Genomic DNA, 21,750 nt, shown 5'->3' on the forward strand with positions numbered 1-21,750 from the left:
AAATGATATCTAAACAAAAATAATATTTGTATACAGAAAAAAATCTATTATTTACGAAAAATGGTATTTATGATTCAAATATTTTTTATTTAAAAATGGTATACGGAGGAAATTTATTATTGATCTAATTATTTTTATATACAAAATTTATAATTGATTCAAATATTTTTGTATATGATACCTAAACAAAAATGAAGTCTGTATACGGGAAAAAAATCTGTTATTGATTTAAATATTTTTATATACGAGAAATGGTATTTATGATTAAATATTTTTAATCTAAAAATGATATACGGGAAAAAATTTATTATTGATCTAAATATTTTTATATATGGAATAATCAATTATTTATATAATTTTTTTTAAAACATTTTTATTTAAAATAAATGATTTATCTAAATGCGCGTAACCGAACAGAACCCGTGCGTATGCACGGGTTTGTTACTAGTTTTAATGGTACTAGCAGTCACCCACAAGAGTTCTTTTTACTCACCAGTAAAATTCAAAAATAAAACTGAATAACAATTACAATCAAACATGATACAATGGCACTGGCAGTCACTAGCCGTTCATGCACTTTTCTGGCATAATTATAGCCAGAAATCAGAATTCTAAATTACACCAACCAAGAATTTTATTCAATAGAAGAAAAGATAATTGTCATGGTTTAATTTATGTTATAGAGATGACATTTAAAGTCTAGAGCTTCTGCATAATACATAACAACAAACTTTCCAACTCCTGCAAATTAACAGAATCACAAAAATCAAACTCACTAGGCTACTTTACATATGTCCTCATATTCCACAACTTTAAGCACCCTACTATCATAAGTGCCTCTCTCTATCTGCACCTTAGCGCAAAATCGATCTCTATCCACCCCGAGCAGCCTAGCAAGAGATCCACAATAAGTCCCGTTTACTATTTTTACACGTCCCCCAACCTGTGGTATCACAGTTTCAAGCTCTTCCTGATCAACTCTAAGCACATGCTTACTTTCTAACATTTTTATTTCCCCTACGTACTTGTCAATTACTTTCCTCACAACACCTTTTTGTTTGTAATATCGCTTCTCTGCCAAGACTTTGCTCATAACCTTAACAACAATCCCCTTATGCAACCAATAATCCTTCCTGTTGATTTTTTCCTTGTTCCTCTCTTCTTCCCTGATTATTTCATCAAGAGTTGATTTTCCACCACCGCTTTCTTTCCTTTTCAAATTGTTTACACGATTATTTTCCTCATGTTTCTCTTCATCAACCTCATCAAACTCCATCCTCGATGTCTTGCCTTTATCCTTAGCTATAGGTTTAGCAGACGACCCAAGAGAAAATCCTATCTTAATTCCATCTTCTGCATTTAGTTCCCTTATAGTCTCTACCTGTGAAGGCTGATCAGACTCTGGATTAGATAGCAACATCAATTGCTCAACCTTTTCAATCTGTTTCTGGATCTCCTTCTCTTGTTTTTCTTCATCTACCAAATCTACCTTGATTCTCTTATTCTTCATCTTCTCCTCGAAAAGGATTTTTGAATCTCTATCTATGTATGTAATGAACCATCCCTTGGGTGTTTCTTCAACCTTACATTTTCCAGATCGACCCAAGTACTTAACAAACTCAGTAAGAGTAGCCCACTTTGTGGAGTTCATATGAATGTGATTCCTATCATCTATGTATTCATTATACACTACAGTGGCAGCCACACGGCTGAGTCGATGGTTGCGCTTCATGTGCTCAAGAAAAGTAGTCTCAAATTCTTCGGTATAACCCTCAACTATGCGGGTTGGGTTGTCCAAAAATTTGCATTTGGCAATACCATCAAAGCTTCTGCAATCCTTTTGCTTTAATTCGATTGGCAATTGCCTTAGGCGTGAGAAAGTCGTTTTTTCCCATTGGAAATCTAGATGCACCATTTCAGATCAAACAAAATAATATCTATAATCCTGCGCAACGCTCCCTTCCTCTTAACTGAAATTATGCCTGTTTCTAAAAAACACAAACAAAAAATAAATATCGTCAATAAATTAAGTTTTACAGTCACTAAAATTCATAATATACTAAAACATGAAGCAGTAGTATTTGGAAGCAAGCAGCCAAGCTAACACAGTGATCAATAGGATATCATGTAATTATGAAAAGTGATCAACGTACACATTTAGTGGACGTTTGTTTCATAGATTCCAAATTTATTTCCAGGAATGTGACCTAAAATTTTTTTGTTCTCGTGTTTATTTCAAGTTTTTATAAATTACGCCTAGAAACTTTCTATTCGTGGGAGTTTAATTTACAAATGGTTTTCTCACTTTTCATTTCCATGTAATAGGATGAGAATCTTGTATTCCTAGAAAATTATATTATTCGCCATACACAAACATATGCATAAAACTCCTGGTAACAATATACCCATGATTATAGTTTTAATCCTAGGAACAAACACATTCTTATTGAGCACATGAATGCTATTTACAATTAAAACATGATTTATAATTCTCACTCTAATGATTAAGTAAAAGATGAGTTCATGAATGTTCTAATAGAAACCTTAAATCATATTACCAAGAATATGGATAACCCCTTGATTACAACACCGTAAATTTCAGAAGTCTGACAACTTCCCAAGATGAAAGACACAATTTCTCTCAAAAAGACAAGATGCCCCTTCCCTCCTCTATTTAATTATTAAATATTTACATACTTTATGATATCCAACCCCCTCTAACTGCTTCAGTTTACCAACTACAGAGAATATGCTAGAACTTATTGAGAAGGTATCCATGTTAATTAGTCCTCTGATTCTTCAGAAGCATAATAAATTAATAGAAATGTATTTTGATGCAATAGTATTTTGAAGCAAGCATATACACTAACACTGATAAAAATATATATTGTGTAACTATAATAAGCACACACACTGTGATCAACAGATTCAGTTCCTCGTGCACGTGCACGTGAATGTTAATTTGTATGAACATTTGCATTATAACTACAAGGATTTTAAATCACGCACTAGAGAAACCTTGGTGGTTGGTCACTGATGAAGCGCTCAAGTTGATACACGCAGTGTTTTGGAATAAACCGGACCGGATGGTCCGACCCGTCAGCCGAACACATGAATAATTCGGTTCAGTTTTCAGATAAGATTTGCAGTTGAACAGTGCCGGTTCGGCCGGTATGACGTCACGAAACCGGTTCGACTCTAACATATTCTTTATAAAATATGTCCTTAAACAAGCAAGGATGGAATATAAATAAGATGAATCAATAAGATTAATATCTATGTTAGCAAGCGCGCACAACTATTATCCTCCTAAAAATATGAGAGACCACAAAATTCTAATTAGTGACTATATTTATACAATTTACTCATTTATTTCTAATATGTCAAAGCACCGAAAAAAGAGACTTAAACGCCTTTACCATCACTGTTGAATCAAATTCCAACCAAAGATTGTGTAAATTATTCTCATCGGCGAACTCAATTGCAAACATTGCATCGGAAAGTTCGGCAATGAGAGCATTGGAAATACCCAAACCAACGGCAAAAGCTCTCATAAAACCTCCATCACTATTTCTTGCAATCCCTCCACACGCAGAAAGATCAGAAGAAGAAACACCAACACCATCAGAAGAAGAAAACCATCATAAGCGCCTTTCTCTATCTGCACCATAGCGCAAAATCGACCTGTATCCACCCCGAGCAGCCTAGCAAGGGATCCACGATAAAGCGAGATTTGAAAATGAAGTTACGAAGAAGGGTTATTGAAAGATGAATTCAAGGACCAAATGAATCGTACCTGAAATCCTGCAACCTCTTGATGAACTAACGTGATGGGTTTTTTTTTATTACCAGATTTTAAATAAGAAAACTAACATTCAGATTTTCGGAAGATTATAAATTTTTTTTTAAAAGGAGAATATTGTTTTTTTTATTTGTTCAAATTATTAAATTTAACTCAGTTAAAAAAAAAAGAAATATGTGTAATTATACCAAGTTTAATTTTATTTTTGGCCACTAAACTTTTTAATGGTGTGATTTTAATTTTATTAGGAATCACTATATTTAGAATGTTGATGAAATTAATTAATCAAATATACAATAAACAAAAATTCATTTTTAATATTTTAAAAGGAAAATATGGCTAAAGGCTCAATTGTGTCCAGCTAAATTAGAATTATCAAATTTATTTAATCGTGTCTAGCTAAATTAGAATTATCTAATATATTTAGGTAGCACAACTGTGATTTAAGGTACACTTTTATGATATCCACTTTTTATTATACTCATCTTGGATTTTATAACTAATTTGGTGTTGGAATGATATAATCTTGTTGGTCAAAAATGTGCTACCGTACTAGGGATCGGCGTCATTGATTCTAAGGTCCTACCGCTACTGTACTACGGATCGGTGTCGTCCGTGGGAATTGACTCCTAATTCCCTTAAAATTCTACAAACAAAATTTTTGATTTTAAGTCAATTCTCTACTAGAACCACCATGAGATGGAGAGAGTAACCTCGTACATTGCACCGAAGAACCTCCTTCAAGCAACGACTGACATCAGATCACCAAGTAAGGACTGGCCAATGCTAGAACTTTGAGATTGTGACAAGGTGAGTGGAATCCTAAATGTGAAGTTACCGTTGGTTATAACAGTCATTGTAGGATCACACAGTAGCAAGATTCCACGTAGAAGACTGAAATTCGTGTAAAGTCCTCTATATTGACACACTCGAGCAGCTAAGACTCCGTCAGCTTGATTTGAGTCCATGCAGTGGCAGAGGTCTCTTGGCCTTCAAAATTTCTATAACTCATCCCTGCAAAATGATAGATCTACTGCTATCGATTCGAGAAGGGGAAAGCAAAAGAAAGGTAACCATTTATTTCTTGGTAGTTTTGTGTAAGAGTGCTTTCATCGGCATACTTAGAAAATCCTTTGTGGAAAAACTAGACGTCGTAGATTCCTCGGTCCACGTTAAGGAAACATGTCACAACAATGATGGGAAGTCAGTCATAATTCATGCTGATTTGACAGTGGCTAGGCGTTCTGTGAAGTCATACTTAAAAACCTCCTATCTACTTTGGCGGTATTAGAGGAAAATCTGGGGATAGTCAATATGTTCAACCTCAACGTGCACAAAAATGAAATCACACAAATTTCGGACATTGATTTAGAAGTTGTTCGACTTGATGACAATCTAACCAGATTCATGAAGATAGGATCACAAGAACTCTCTTCGTCAACGAGGATCCTTGAAACGCCAAAGTTGGTCATGGTTGTTGCAATCACCAATGAAATGTCTTGTTGGGGATTTCCTCCTAACTCCTCATTTCTCTAAAACTTAGAATAAGCCATTTAGGTATCTTACCTGAGTATGGTTCCCATTGTTGGACATGAAGGTCCAAACACAAGAAAAGAGGTGAATTGTGTGGTTTGAAAAACCACTTTCAAAAGAAAATCTTTCACAAAAAATAATTTTAAAAAGCATTTGTAAGACAAAAAATTAAAGCAGCAAAATAAGAAAATTGAATTACAGCAACAAAAAAATTGAACGGAAAGTAAATAGTTTAGGGGTGAGAGAAAAGCACCAAAATTATCTTCGACTTTAACATTTTACGAGAATATTGAATCTTCTTATGATGAGGCTTAAGATAACTGCATGATAACCATTATCATCAAGCAACCTATTTGATTAGAGATCTTTGCTAACTTCACCTAACTCCGCTTGATAAAAGGTGTTGTCTTCCACAAATAGGATTTCATAACTCGATCTCCAAGCATTGGAACTTGATCAATGTTAGGTGAGAATACGAGAATGCAACAGTCTAGAGGGGGTGAATAGACCTCCCCAAAAAATGACTAATTTTAAAATTTGTTTAGTTTGAAAAACTTATTAGAGTTTAAAAGTGGTTTGGTGAGCAAAAGCACAATATGTATAAAATTTATTAGGCTTATCAGATGGTATACACAAACACCTTAATCAGTTTACAAAGATGGAAATTTGGATCACACAAATAATCTAACTAATCAAAATGGTATATTGAATTATGATAAACTTACACGATAAGTGTAAGTGTACATAATCAATACAAATGGAATTTTAAAATCACAATTTCGAGTCTTAATCAACAACAAGAGATATTTGCAGCACCAATCTATCAAACCCTACAGTTATACAGTAAATCACTATCAAACCAATAAACCTAACAACATGTGATTCTACGAGTGCAATAAAACTATATAAACTTACAGTTCTAAGAAATTAAGAGAGATAGATAGAGAGAGAGAGAGGGAGGGAGAGGGGAGAGAGAGAGAGAGAGAGAGAGTACGCCATATATATAATGGCTATGCTATCGTCCTAACTAAGCCTATTTCACTCTCCAATGATTTCCCATTGAAATTGTTGGTCTTCCACTATAGTTTGTGAAAATTTTACAAGATGTTCAGTGCAATTACAACTCAAATAGTGCTAAATATAAAAATCGTCTATCAAAATCCTTGTTTACTTGTACGGAGTATCCAAATTGAATCCTTGCAAAAACCTTACTCGAAACCGACTGGAATCTTCTAGCACCAAGAATGTTATTTCAAAATCCATGTTCTGTAGTGATTTTCACTTAATCTTACCGGTATCTTGAGCCTTTGTCTGTCAAAAGATTAAGAACAACTCTCATTTTGTCTGTAGGCTTCCACGTAACATTACCAAAGTAATTATGGAGAGAAGAGTCTCGTTCTTTTCCAATAGACTTGTCAAAATCAGCCACAACCAAACACACAATTTTCAAACCTCTAAATTCTCAAGAAATATTCAAATAAATGTTAATTGCAATAACAAACCTCCTCACATAAATCACACCTCAAAGATGAGAGTTAGATCCAAACAAAAATTGATAAAGAAAGGGGTAGAAGATAAAAGCTTTTGTTTGCAAACACTCAAAACCAGATTTTAAACTCTTTTGAAAATGTGAGAACAAATGGGTTGTGAAAATTCAAATCAATAGTGGAAGTGTATGTTTCCAACGTTGTGAAATTTTTTGAGAGAAAAATCTTTAATGAGTGAAAAAATTGTGTTTGATTTGAGTCATAAGCAAGAAGTATGATTTTAGTCAAAAGATTAAGTGATTTTAATCAAGAGCAAAAAACAAATGAAAACCCATTTTGTAATTTAATTCACACCTTTTGTGATTCAAATCACATTATCCGAGTCATGAAAACATGTGATTTAAATCAATACTCACGAATCAAATCCCATAGAAATGCATTATTGTTTAATTCAAATGAGGCAGTCTATGATACGAATCAAGCTCATGTGATTTGAATCAAGGCAACATGAAGACAATTCCTGGACATTTTGTGACCCTGATTCGAGTTGAGTAATAGTGTTATTCGAATCACACTTCCAGTATCTAAATTTTTGCAAAAATGTAAAATGATTTTGAGGTTCTAACTGTTGAGTATGGCTCGTATTGTTGAGATAATTATGGGTTGTTGATTGTATAACTCATATTATTGAGATAATTATGGATTATTGATATGACTATGGGTTGTTGAAAGTATATCTTATATTGTTAAGATAATTATGGGTAAAGATAACTGCTTATTGAGGGAAACTTGGAATTTGGATTTTAGATAAACTAAAACCTAGTATCACATATATGACTTGTAATACTGCAATCCAATCAATTCAAAAGAAAGATATAAAGGGAAATACATCTACTCTATAGTCGCATAGGTAGGCATCATTGGCTAGATTCCGTTAACAAAGATAGAGTGCATCCATTTTCATGCAACTGATAATTCCTCTTGTAGCAAAGGATGTTAAAATTTCCTCTCAACGATATTAACCATACCAAGAAGCTTTCCAACGTCTCTGATGATGCTTCTCTCAAAGACTCCTTATGCATGAAGTCAACGACTCTTTAGTGTTCCTTTATATAAGGAGCTGAAAATTTTTGGAGAAGATGCAACATTTTGCCTTGACAAATAAAGATTTGTTACCCTGTCAAAACTATTGCACAAGATTAAACTTAGAACTTCTTATCAATTATAAATCATTAGAAGTTCGTAAGTCTTATAGTCTTTCTGTGCTGTAATTTTTTACACCTCTTATTGTATATCAAGTGTAAACCTTAAATAATCCATAATCTATTAGATAGGTTGTTAGAAGTATATTGCTTGTGTGTTTGAGCATTGAAGTCTTTTTCTTGTGTGCTTGAGCATTAAAGTATTTTGCTTGTGTTCTTGAGCATTAAAGTTTCTTACTTTTGTGTTAGAGCATTTGAAAGTCTTTTGCTTGTATGCTTGAGCATCTGTAATCAGATTTGGCTATAGTGAAAATCTCTTAGAATTTCAATGGGTATGGATTACTCCTAATTTTTTGGAGCAACCATGATATATCGTTTGTGTTCTTTTCTTTACCTTTGAACCTTTATTTTGCTGCATATTTCAGACTATGACTCAAATTCTAACCTTGTGTTCAGATTCTGATAAAATATTTTAAAGAGGAAAAAAAAAGTAAACACAATTCAACCCCCCTTATTGTATTTTCTTTCCTTCAGTTGGCATCAAAGCACAATATGTGATCTAACACTTAACAGTGGTACATAAAAGATCCTAAGAGAAAAACATGACTGAAGAGTATGGAACCTCTGGTGGCCCTACAAACAATGATGTTCCCTTTGATTATAGTGTTGTTAAAAAGAACAGCTATACTTTTAAACCTCAAACCTTTAGTGGAGATTCTAATGAGTTTGAATGGTGGAAAAGTAAGATGTATACTCATATCATAGGTATTGATGATGAGTTTTGGGATATTCTTGAAGATGGCATTGATATTAAAGTAGATAGAATAGGTATGGTGGTTGGCCGAAAAAGTATCACCCTGCTCAGAAAAGATCTACAGAAAACATCATCGAGTACAAGGAATTTCGTAGATGCTCTACTCACTCTGAGTACATCAAGATAATTGACAAGTCTACTGCAAAAACTATCTTTTAATTATGAAGGAAATCAACAAGTAAAGGAGGAAAAGATTAATCTTTTGGTCCAACAATATGAGTTGTTCATAATGGAGGAATATGAGAATATTGAAACCATGTTCTCAAGGTTTCAAGTTCTTTTTTATGGACTTCAGGTTTTGAACAAAAGTTATACAACTGTTGATGATGTCAAAAAGATTCTTATGAGTCTTCCTATCAAATATAAACCAAAGGTGACAATTATTCAAGAAGTTAAAGACTTGAACACAATAAGTCTTGAAAGTCTGATAAGAAATCTTCAGAGTCATAAGATAAAGCTGATTGAAGATGAACTTATTAAGAAGCGAAAGTCTATTGCTTTAAAATTTGTTGATCACTATGCCAAATCTTATCAAGACTGGAAATCTGAAGAAGCTACTCATGAAGAAGGTTCTAAAGAAGATTCAAAAGATGAATAAATGTCATTCATAATTAAGAGATTTTAGTATTTGGCCAATAAAAAGAATAGAAGATTCTCAGGCAGAGGCAATGACTTGAGAGGGTTCAGCTCCATAAACAATAAAGATGACTAGAAGGGAAGCTTTAACTGCAAGAAGCTTGGTCAGAACTGCAAAAGGACCAGCCAAAGAAAGGAAGCTTTTAGAAGAGCAGCATCAGAAACAAGGTCAAGAAAAGTCTCATGGAAAAAAAGGATGAACTAGACAAAGAAGGAGAATATGACAAATAAGAAGAAGAATCCAATCTAACTCAGGTTGCTTCAACATCTTTAGACACATAATCTGACTCAAGTTCTAGTTCAGATTTTGAGGAAGATAATGAGGTATTTTCTAAACTTTGTCGTGCTGATTTAATTACTTTAATTTAAGACCTCATGGAACATGGTCAAGAGAAAGTCAAACACATAAAAATTTTGAAAAATCATTTTGAACAAAAGGCAAGCAGTCAAATTAAGTATGCTCAAGTTATGGTGATCATGTTGTGATGTTGGAACATAGTAATTAAATAATACTATTGAACAACCGGTTGAGGAATCATCGTTGAAGCTTGGGGATCTTGTTGTTGTTGAGGTTCTTCAGCTATATAAGAGATAATAGGTGAAATGTTGTCTTGGAGAATCTAAACTCTCATTCCAAGATCGTTAGTTGCGCTGCAAGTGAGAGTTGCTTTCAAACCAACCCTTGGAAAAGATAACATAGAGTGTTTACGAGATGATTAAGGTTGTCATAATTATAACAAAAAAATAATTGTGGTAGTGCAATAATGAATATTAAAGAAATTCATTAGGGAATTCACAAGAACCAAAAAAAACAATTTCCACAGACGACGCCACCATTCTATACTTGAAACAAAAAAGATGAAATGTTGAAGATGACCACCGTTTTAAGCCTTCCAGTACGTGATTATGGTTTTCCAATTAATAGAAGGATGTCAGAAAAGGTTAGCACTTCAACGTTCAAGTCAATGTTTTAATGAGTTGAAACTTTGTAAATGTGTGTTCCAAGAATACATGGACACGATTCAGAGTCACGTTTATATAAAGGAGATTGTTAAAACTATTTATGGTATGTCCGACATAGAGTGTGGACAACGGTTGGATATGGTCAACGGTCGAGATAAGGGATGAGGTCGTCCTCCTATTCAGTGTCCATAAATTAAGATCCATTTGCATGTTAGTGAATAAGTTATTTTATGCTGAAATAACCTTATTAGAGGTCGGTCATAATAGGCCTTTGGTCAAACCGAAAGACCAACTAAAATAAGTTTGATCAGCATCTTTATCATTCGTATGCTTGCACACATTTAAAAAATGGTGAATACTTTAGTACCTTTGAGTTTCGTTGGGTACCGGTACTCTCGTCCAATCAAATAGTGAAATTTGCCACATCACTTTTATTTTTTTATTTTAAAATAAATTAAAATTAAAATATAATTTGCACTAAAAGTACTCGTACCCACCTTAAACCCATGGGTACCAAAGAATTAACCTAAAAAAATCAAAATAAAATTAATAAAACAATTTACAATATTCCACGATGTCATTTTAATTGAGGTCATTGACAATCTGTCAAAGAAAAAGAGAGTTTATAGTCATTAAAAGGTTTAAAAGCATGAAAATATTGGTTAGTTAAAATTAGGTACACCCTTAATGAAAAAGAACATAATTGAGGTAGATGAGAAGGATCCAACGTTAAATTATTGTCCATACAAAATTAATAGTTGTCATTACTTAAATCTTTTCATCATGAAACCATAAAGAGTGCTCCTCCCGTTAGTTGGCATGATAAAGTGGAACCTAAGAAAAGAACTTTATATAATGACATTAAATTCAACAAGAGGTTCTCTCTATCGGTTATTTTTGAATTAACATGTTTGACAAAGTCATCATTTCTTTTGAAGAACAATGAAACCTTTCCATGCGTGAAAGGTTCTTTGAAAACAAAATTCATAGAGCCAATTTTGTTTTTGAAGGGTCAAGGTTTGAAAACAAAATTCACATGCTTTAAGGTATAGATTTGAAAAGGTGATGCAAGAATTTTGCAAATATTTAAGGGTGGAAAATGAGTTTCTTTGCATGTTGTAAATCACAAGATAAGAATGACAAGAACTCATTGAAGAAGCGTATTAAGGATTATCATAACATCTGTTTTAAATATGGTATGTTTTTCTTACCCTTCAATCTTAAAACCTTCCTCATTCTATCAATCATTTTACTTTTTCTTTTTTTTTCTCTTTGATGTTTTCATATGTGAGGTTTTGGTTTCACATAATTGTATTGATTTTCATGATTTAATTAACTAATGTTTAATGAGAATTAACTTTATATTGTAGATAGTGGCAAAAGGAAGTACATAGTGGAAGAAATCAACAACGATGACAAAGGAAATATTACCTCTAAGATATTTTCTTACAATGAATTATGTGTTGCAACTAAGAATTTTCATACCAGCAATATGGTTGGTGAAGGAGGTTTTGGGAGGGTTTATAAAGGACGCATCAAAAGCATAGACAATAAGGTATAATATTATTTAATCTAATAGTTATTTTAATATTTAGGTTAAGAAAGTATAAATAATATTTTAAGAATTGAACTGGACATCGAACATGCAAGACCTCTAGGTCAAGGTTCAATTGTCTTAAATGCCGAGAACCACCAAAATAAATTGTAGTGAACGTTGGTTTAAGGTGGAATCATACGGTTTGATATTTAAAACACAGAATGAAAGCGAATTTGTAAATGTCGTGTTACTTTTATTCAGGTCGTTGCGGTAAAGAAACTTAATAAGGATGGATTTCAAGGAAGTAGAGAGTTTCTTGCGGAGGTTATGATTTTGAGTTTTTTGCACCACTCCAACCTTGTCAATTTGGTAGGGTATTGTTCTGAAGGTGAACAAAAGATTTTGGTATATGAATACATGGCAAATGGTTCTTTAGAAGATCACCTCTTTGGTAAGTAAATGCACTTTTTTTCACAATTAAAAATCAAGTTGCCTTATTATAACATGATCCTATAGATCTTATTATAAGTAATCTTAATGTTAAATGTTATCTGACCAACAACAAAAGAAAAATGATTTTCAGAGTTACCGCAGACCAAAAAGCCTTTGGATTGGTATACTAGAATGAAAATTGCGGAAGGTGCGGCAAAAGGACTTGAATACTTACATGCGGAGGCAAATCCGCCCGTGATATACCGGGATTTCAAAGCATCCAACATATTATTAGACGAAAACTTCAATCCAAAACTCTCCGATTTTGGACTTGCAAAACTTGGTCCAACCGGTGACAAAACACATGTGTCCACTAGGGTTATGGGAACTTATGGCTATTGTGCACCTGAATATGCATCAACAGGTCAATTGACTGCAAGATCAGATGTTTACAGCTTTGGAGTTGTGTTTCTTGAGATGATCACTGGGAGACGAGTACTTGATTATTCAAGAGCATCGGAAGAACAAAACTTAATCAATTGGGTATGCCATGTAACTTTTTTATATATCTAAAGCATAAAACTTCTCTAGCATAAAGTTTAAGGTTTTATAATTCATGCTTTGATTTTGACTAGCAAGGTTAGCCCAATGATGCATGAGGCTAAAACATGCTTTTAGTGACTTTTTTTTTAGGTTTAATAAACTAGTAACATTTTTTTAGCGGATTGATCTAATGTTAAAATTTATTTACTACACGTTTTTAAGAAAAAAACATCGAGAGTTTCAAAAACACACATACGAATAAAGAAAATAACTAAGTTTTTGTCTAAAAATCCACATCCTGACAACATAATAACTATGTTTTTTCATATCATTTTTTTCGATTTCAGGCGCTACCACTCCTCAAAAACAAAAGAAAATATGCATCAATGGTTGATCCATTGTTAAAAGGGAACTATCCAACAAGAGGTTTATTACAAGCACTAGCAATTGCAGCAATGTGTCTATTGGAGGATGCAAATGCTAGACCTTTGATTGGTGATGTGGTAACAGCCCTTGGAGTTTTAGCAATGAGGCATGTACAAGTTGGTAAACAAAAAAGTACAAAAGAAACTTGTAGTGAGCAAGGAGAAGGAAGTTGGCAAATGAATTTGGTAGACTAGACAAGTATTAGAGGGATAGTGAATGAAAATGCAAGTTCTAAGTTTTGTGAATTATTTTATAACATTTCATTGTGTTGCTACTAGGTAGCATTATGAAGATCAAAACCATTACCATATTCTTTCATTTTCAATGTTTATTTGTTATAGTGGTATTATATTTTGTTGATAATGATTGGTATTTGGATAATAAATGTTTACTCACTGTGTTCTTCAGGTTTTTTCTTAATGATACTTAAGATATTATATATTTTTATTAAATGTTTTAAAATAATTTATAAGAAAAGATTCAAATAAAAATTAGAAATGGTCTTTCATATAATTTTATTTTAGGTATTTTATCTTTTTAATATGATTTTGTTTAAATATCAAAATTTTGAAAACTCAATTAAATTTTAAACTATTTTAAAAATCTTTTTCATAAAAATTATTTTAAAAATATATCTGTTTAAAAATTTATGTAATTTTGGTTATGTTAAAAACTTTAATCACAAATATTTAAGTTATTGAATGTCAAAGTTACTCTTTTAATTTATTAAAAATGAGTTAGAAATAACTTCTATTATTTTTAAAAAATTCTCATAACAATTAATTTAAAATACAAAAGAAAAATCACTTTTTTATTTAATGTTATAACAAATCGGGGGCAGAGTGGAGGCTTATGAAAGACTTAGGTGACAACTGACAAGTATAATTGTCACATATAGGACCATCATGCATATTTTAGCTCAACCCAGTTTTATATCAACAACTTCAGTCCAATCATTTATCATCACATAAGATGCATATAGAGGTTAGGCGACATGGAATATACGTCTCACGTTGATGAGTGCTCACAACATTCATATATATTTTTGGTTCCTTTTCTTATTATCAGGTTCCTTTTCTTATTATCAGGTTGTTGAATAGGCCATTGATTGGTCGCCTAGTTGTTACATTGACTAGTGTTTTGCGCCGACCAAGTGTTCTACGGTCTAGAGAATACATTGATCCACTGCGTCATTCAAGGAGCAAGTATGTTATTATAGTGTAGAGTGCAGGTGATCTAAATCCAAGATCTATTAGACAGATATATGCATTCCACGTTTAAATATTAACAAGTTGTTATAACTAATCTACTATTATAAAAAGGGGGACGCACCATTTCTCAGGTATGATTTAAATTCAAATTTCATTTACTCATCTTACTCTCATATTGATTTAGGTGTTTGAGTGTTAACAATGCATATCATCTCATTTTTCACCACATCAGAAGCTCAAGTTTAACGTTGCAATCCACATCCTATGTTCACCAATCACCAGTCCATTCTGGATTCCTCACGGAACAATGACACCGTTTGTGGGAATTGACATCTAATTCTCACATTTTTCACGATTTTAACATTCTTCTCTCGATTCACCAAACCAAATATGATAAAATTAAACTCAAACCTTTAAGTAATTCCCTATCACTACACAATGACAATGAAGGAAACAAGAAAGAAAATTTAGGTTGCAAATTAAAGGATTAGAGTTTATGAAAAATTAAAAGAAAGAAGATAATGATTTTTTTGTAGAGTTTCTCTTTGCCCAGAAACTATGGAAAATCTCTTATTCACTTGCAATTGCAAATTCTGTGAATACTCGACTTATTACAAAATAGGGGTTACTCCCTCTATTTATAGTTTTAGGTTTGCTTTCTCCCTAAGGCAAAACCCAAAACATAAAAGCTCAAAATACATATTTTAGACCCAAGTCGAAATATTGTGTGAAGCTAACTGCTTCAACACTTCGATAACAACATACGACTCGATTGACTAAGATTTTCGACACTCCTTGTGTCAAGCAACATGCTGCTTTGACACAAGGAATTACAATTTAGCACATCACCTAATTCATTGTGTCTAAGCTATCTGCATTCATCATAGCTCTTAATCTTTTGAATACATCGACCTGTACTCCTTTTGTCATGATGTCTGCAATTTGATTCTCAGTTCTGCAGTGTTTCAGAATCATATTCCCTTTAGCTACATTCTCTCAAAGATAATGAAACCTCATTTTAATGTGCTTACTGTAACACCCTCTAAACCCCACGGCAAATATATTGCATAAATCAGAGTAAAACATGCATATCAAGAGGGCATTACATGTATTTCAAAATACAACAAAATAAAAATGACATAAAGCATCTGGTCATGTTCATAACACACATTTAAATATCATATTTCATATGCACATCACGTCGGAATAATAAAGCGATATTAATCATTAGAACTCATATCATATAACCAAGCATAAAATGTTAGGCACTATGGCCACATCACATAATTCAACATAATCGAAATATAACGAGAGCAATACAATATCTCTCAACAATAATAAACATGAAATCAAATGAAACCCCAATGTGTTACATATCCAGAGCATGAGTTCCATATATACCTAAAAAAATGATAAACGAAAAATAAAAGTTCCTCAGCTAAATCCTCAAAAGCAACGGACACTTTACTCCTTGGTACCTGAGAGATGTCGTACAAAATATCGTTCCAACAGAAGGGTGAGAATTTATATCATTATGAAAATATATAATAATGAGCAATGTATAACATATACAATATCAAATTCCACACACTTCAAGTATACATGTATTCAACATCTTATAAAAGACATATCATACCATTACATACACGACATAGCTCAATCAATTAAAGATATCAAGTAATACAATCACAATTATCCACAAAGCATCAATTTACACAATTAGCACACAAACACACAATGCAATTCACATCGACACATGTGACACCAATGAGACTGAATGCAAATGCATGTGGTACTAATGTTATTCTTAGCGGATTACCCACGTCTATCATCTCCTAGTTTAAGACAAGTCAATAGCTCACACGAAACTACCAAACATTGCATTCTTCTCACCTGATCAATGAATGCATGTGCAAATATTGACCAACATATGCAAATAAGACCATCTCTTAATCTTAATTATACAAGCATATATCTCACCAATTCATCGCATATGAATTCCTATAATTTGCACAAACATACACAATCCACATGTTATCATACATGCATGAAAACATCTCCACAACATCCACCAAATTATAACATTACCAATAGCAAGTAGCAAACAAAGCTCAATCATGTTATTCTCAAGTAATCACAATTCACAACATACATATATACATGGATAATTCAAGTATCATGTTATCACAAATAATTGATCCAAAAGCCATCCAAACGATTCCAGAAAATTATGGAATATTCACCAAAATTCATGATAAATAATAAGAATCCAATACCCAGTCTCATTTCACAAAAATATAAAATTTTGCAGAATAGGGCGCGCTAAGCCCGCCCTACCACGCCAAGCGCGACTGCGATTCTGCAGAAAAATTCCTGCACAAACAACATTTTGTCCAACATGAATTCTTCTCTAAAACCCAACCAAAATAAGAATTTAATTATGGAAATGATGTATTCTAACACATACATAACATATAGAATCATTTAGCATCATAAAAACAAGATTTCATGACATCAATTTCATTACCTCATTTCAAAACCATAACATTTCAAAACTATGAAAATGATGAACAATTCATAATCTCATGAAATAGAAACATTCTAGCATGTGTTCACCATATAGCAACAAGTATAATCATCAAAACATGCTTCAATCATTCAATTTCATGGAATCTCAACAAAACCTAACATGTTAAAACTAGAATCAACAAATTCCCAATCCAAACATGTTTCTAACATTGCATACAATCATATAACCTATAAATCAAGAAATCACACCCTTACCTTAATGATTTCCCCTCTTAGAGTTAGCCTCATTCTTCTCTTCTTTCTTCTTTTCCTCTTTTCTTCTCTTTTCTTACTGTCTTTCTCCTTCTCACTAGTTTTGTGAAACCTAACTAATTTTTATTATCTAAATAGGTTTACTCATTAACACCTCATAATTTCTCATTCTAACCAACATTAGACCCAATTGACTATTTTTTTATTTCCACACTTATAACCCAAAACACAATTATCACAAATATATCACAAAATACATATTTAATTAATTATCACACCACTTAATAATTAATAAATAAAATAATAACTACTAAAAACATGATGTTAGCAAGCGACGACGGTATAACAATCTGTTAAGTCATTTCACCTATAACACCCTGATATTTAGATTTAATTCTTTAATCTCTTATTTGATTATTTACAGGTGATTATTTGAGTCATTGTGATATGTTGATGAGTAGACACGATGTTTATGTGATGCGTGATGCTTATGATGATATATGTGTAGTGGAATTAAGGACTTGGTTAGAATAATAAAATAATATAGTTCTAATTAGCATTATTATTTAAATAAAATAAGGAGATAATATGAGGTAGAGTTAGTAAGGGAAAATTGGGAAGTTCATAATAAGGATCTTAAGGCTAACTAGGTAAAAAAAGGAAAAAAGAAAGAATTCTCATTATCGTAGAATTTTGGAGAAACGTGAAAAGAAGAGAGAGCTAGGGCAAGGGGAGAAGAAGAAGAAGAAGAACAATCGTAGAATCGAGGGGAGAATCACTCAAGTTAATAACCTAAGGTAAGAGGGTTTATCCTAGTTATTATATTTGATTTAAGAGATTGATAGTTGTATGTTGGGGTTTTGTGATGCCGTTGATGATTTCGATGGATTTATGATTGATAGCTTATGTGGATTGTATTGTTTATATGATGTATGATGTTGAAGATGTTGTATTGATGGCTAATAACTTAATATAGAGTCAAAGCTACAATTTTTGCGAATTTGAAGGTTTAGGGTTTAACAAAGATTATTAGGATTGTGATGCATATTTGTGTTATGATGTTTAGAATGAATTATGCATATTAGTACTAGGTTAGTAGACCTTAAATTGTAGAAAATTATGATTAAAACATGTTTTAGGGTGAAATATTGGGACTGGTTTGATGCAGGTCGCGCAGGGTTTTCTGCAGAAATCACAGACCCCGCTTAGCACGGTGAAGCCCGCTTAGTGCGCTATTGGAAATAAGACAAAACTCATTATAGTAGGTATCGCGCTTAGCGCGACAGGTAGTCTGCTTAGCGCGCTAGTCTGGGACGAAAATTGATATTTTTGAAAAATGATTTCAAAATATGGAAGCTTATATTTTATTCTAATTTTTGAGAATTTTCCAGAATTTACTGTGCACGTCTGGGTAGGTTTATAGGGAAATTTGTACGGAAATTGATTTTGTGAATCCATGTGTTCCTATACTTGATTGTGATGATTGTTGTTATGTTGATTAATAACATGATAATTGATGATTATGTGTTGAGTTGACCAAGATGTTTATGAAGTTAATGTGTTTGAATAATGATATGATTTTGATGAATAAATGAATGATGATTCCATTTTGACTAGTCGTGGTCGTTGGTTTTGTGACGTTGAGCATCATGCATTCATAGCATATTTGTAGGATGGTAGTCCAGTGATGTTTGTAGGACTATTGGTCTAGTGATAACCCTTAATCCCATTGTGCAGATTGAGTGCAATATTTTGAAGTGCTCTGGTTCCAAGCAGGAATCGATCCTATGACGGGGATCTTTGGAGAACGACGGATGAGTCATTAGTGAAGTATTGGTACCACATGCATGAGTCTATTGTTGTTGCATTTCATTGTTTGTGACATCGCATGGATGGACGATGTTTGATTATTTATGATATGAATGACTTAAATGATGATTGTGATTGAATCGAGCGATGATGTTGTGAATAAATGATGATATGCAGGTGTGAATAACTATGTGAAGCACGAGGATGCGTCGTATCAGTATATGTGTGATTGATTATTTATATACCACTACTATATTTACTCCTTATTTCTTATATAATGATTATGAGATACTCACCTTTTCTGTTTGAATGTTACCTCCACGTGGGTAACGCGTAGGTAATCAAGAGTAGTCAGCTGAAGTTAGAGGATAGCTTCGTGGAGTCCTTTTGTCGTTTACTTAGAATAAAAAGGGAGTCTTGCTTCGATACATAACATCGGGTTGTGAACGCTTGAGTTTTGATGTTTTGTCATTTTAGACATATTTATGTTGATTCTGTTATTTGAGAAGTTGTTTGGTATTAACCTTGATGATTATAAGGTTTTATGGAGTTTCATTTAAATAACTGAAATTGAGATGAGATTATGAATTCCGCTGCGAAGTATTTGAAGAATTATGTTGAACTGTCATTTGATGTATGTTTTAAAATTGATGTAACCCATGTTACGGAGTAGGACGCTCGTTTATGAAGTATTGTGAAGGTGACACCCTCTTGTGGATGTTTTGTTTGATTTAATTCGTATCATATTTGCAATTATTCTTAGTGGGTTAGAAGGGTGTTATGTTAGTGGTATTAGAGCAGGCTGGTCCGTCCGACCATGCTATTGAGTCTGTAGTGTTATAGTTGGATTACGGTCGCTAGTTAATTCTAACCTTGATGTTAATTTTTTGTGTGAACAGAGTATGGTTGGAAGAAACGACGCTGCAAATGCTGCTTCTTCGGAGGTTGTTGCTCAGGCCATGCAGAATCAGCCTAATGCTGGAATGATTGATGAGTCGCGTAGCTTGAGTATGTTCCAGCGGGAGAACACGCCTACCTTCAAGGGCAAGTACGATCCCGGTGGAACGCAAGAGTGGCTTAAGGAGATCGAAAGGATCTTCAAGGTGATGGATTATTCTGCAGCATAGAAGGTACGTTATGGTACTCATATTTTGGTTAGAGAAGCTAATGACTGGTGGGTTGGCACTCGTCAAAGATTGGAAGCTATAGGTGAAGTGATTACCTGGGCTGTGTTGACAAGGGAGTTCATGAGGAAGTATTTTCCCGAAGATGTCCAGGGAAAGAAAGAGATGGAGTTCCTTGCGCTGAAACAAGGGAATTCGTCACTGAGTATGCTGCTAAGTTTGTAAAGCCCGTGAAGTTCTATCCACACTATAGCAAGGAAACATCTGAGTTTTCAAAGTGTATCGAGTTTGAGAATGGGTCACGTTCGGAGATTAAACGAGCGATTGAATATCAGCAGATCCTTAGGTTCGCAGAATTGGTGAACAGTTGTCGAATTTATGAGGAGGACATCATTGGTCATTTGGATTATTACAAGAGTCTGAACGAGAAGAGGGCGGAACCGCATCATGATCGTAAGAAGCCTTATGATGCTCCTACTGACAAAGGGAAGCAGAAAGTTGCTGATGGGAAGAAGCCGAGTGGGGAAGGAGCTCCCGCTATTTTCAAATGTTACAGGTGTGGTGAACAAGGTGCTAAGGTGTTATAAGTATGGTAAGACGAGTCATCGTGCTCTAGAATGCAAGGATGATGGTCTGACTTGTTTTGATTGTGGTGAATAGGGTCATATCAACACTTAGTTCCAGAAGTCAAAGAAGGATGCTAATGCTGCCAAGAAGAAAGTATTATCGGTGTAATTCCAATCACATGCATCAATTAGTTTCTAACATTTTTTCAAATTTTCAAATGTAAATATCAATTATAAGGAGAAAGTATTTTTGAAATAAGGAATTACTAAAATTAAGCGAAATAGAAGTAAAGGTAATTTAAGTACCCGGGTGACATATTCGGCGATGTTAACGACGTTGAGTCCTTCTCTAGAGGTGGAGTGGAGTAGCAAAGTGGATAATGTAGTGGATATAGTGGCAGTGGCGACAATTGCTCGAGCATTTCCTGTTCAAATTCATGAAAGAAAATCTCAACAGAGAAATCCTAAGGTTAGATTCACTGCCAAAAAATCAAAGATGAAGAAGAACAATGGTTTTGAGTTGAACGATGTAATGAAGGGTTTCAAGTTGAATGATGATTGTAGATGAAGAATAAGGGTTTTGAGTTAAACAGTGAAATGAAGGATTTCTCACCGTCCCAAATAATTCACTTATATATTGAGAAACTAAATTGGATGTGAAACAACTGTTTTTTTATGTTTTTAAAGCCGAAGTTAATAAATTATTATTAGTATTAATAAATTATGAATAATAAAATTATTAAAGATTAAAATTTTTATTAAAGATAATTATAAAAATATTATTAGTAATAACTTTTTTTTAAAATAATATACAATCTACTAAGATGACAAGTGACAAACATACTAAAAAAAAAAAAAAACCTCAACTTAATACATTCTATGAG

General features: G+C 33.1%; 2 protein-coding genes and 1 pseudogene across 2 annotated transcripts; 2 read left to right on the forward strand and 1 right to left on the reverse strand.

Moving 5' to 3' along the window:
* Positions 1 to 775: 775 nt before the first annotated feature.
* Positions 776 to 1,895, reverse strand: LOC131617830 (KIN17-like protein; annotated as a pseudogene).
* A 9,450-nt stretch (positions 1,896 to 11,345) lies between these two features.
* On the forward strand, positions 11,346 to 13,728 carry LOC131617832 (probable serine/threonine-protein kinase PBL23). The gene is made up of 5 exons (XM_058889084.1): positions 11,346 to 11,633; positions 11,808 to 11,992; positions 12,236 to 12,425; positions 12,558 to 12,949; positions 13,297 to 13,728. Exons 1-5 carry the CDS (start codon positions 11,537 to 11,539, stop codon positions 13,567 to 13,569), a joined length of 1,137 nt encoding a protein of 378 aa, XP_058745067.1. The 5' UTR covers positions 11,346 to 11,536; the 3' UTR covers positions 13,570 to 13,728.
* A 3,957-nt stretch (positions 13,729 to 17,685) lies between these two features.
* On the forward strand, positions 17,686 to 20,887 carry LOC131619686 (uncharacterized). The gene is made up of 4 exons (XM_058890757.1): positions 17,686 to 17,707; positions 17,792 to 17,871; positions 20,076 to 20,279; positions 20,417 to 20,887. The coding sequence occupies exons 1-4, from the start codon at positions 17,686 to 17,688 to the stop codon at positions 20,885 to 20,887; spliced, it is 777 nt and encodes a 258-aa protein (XP_058746740.1).
* Positions 20,888 to 21,750: the final 863 nt, after the last annotated feature.

This window comes from Vicia villosa, linkage group LG7, assembly GCF_029867415.1.
Source record: "Vicia villosa cultivar HV-30 ecotype Madison, WI linkage group LG7, Vvil1.0, whole genome shotgun sequence".
Classification (NCBI taxonomy): Eukaryota; Viridiplantae; Streptophyta; class Magnoliopsida; order Fabales; family Fabaceae; genus Vicia; species Vicia villosa.

What these genes read in the sequence shown, in the direction of transcription:
- LOC131617832 (XM_058889084.1), top strand. Translation starts at nt 11,537, where the DNA reads ATGAGTTTCTTTGCATGTTGTAAATCACAAGATAAGAATGACAAGAAC. An exon ending in TAACATCTGTTTTAAATATG is followed by an intron (nt 11,634 to 11,807) that starts GTATGTTTTTCT and finishes TTTATATTGTAG; the next exon opens with ATAGTGGCAAAAGGAAGTAC. An exon ending in AACAAAACTTAATCAATTGG is followed by an intron (nt 12,950 to 13,296) that starts GTATGCCATGTA and finishes TTTCGATTTCAG; the next exon opens with GCGCTACCACTCCTCAAAAA.
- LOC131619686 (XM_058890757.1), top strand. Translation starts at nt 17,686, where the DNA reads ATGATGTTAGCAAGCGACGACG. An exon ending in GATGTTAGCAAGCGACGACG is followed by an intron (nt 17,708 to 17,791) that starts GTATAACAATCT and finishes GATTATTTACAG; the next exon opens with GTGATTATTTGAGTCATTGT. An exon ending in ATGCTTATGATGATATATGT is followed by an intron (nt 17,872 to 20,075) that starts GTAGTGGAATTA and finishes TTGTGTGAACAG; the next exon opens with AGTATGGTTGGAAGAAACGA.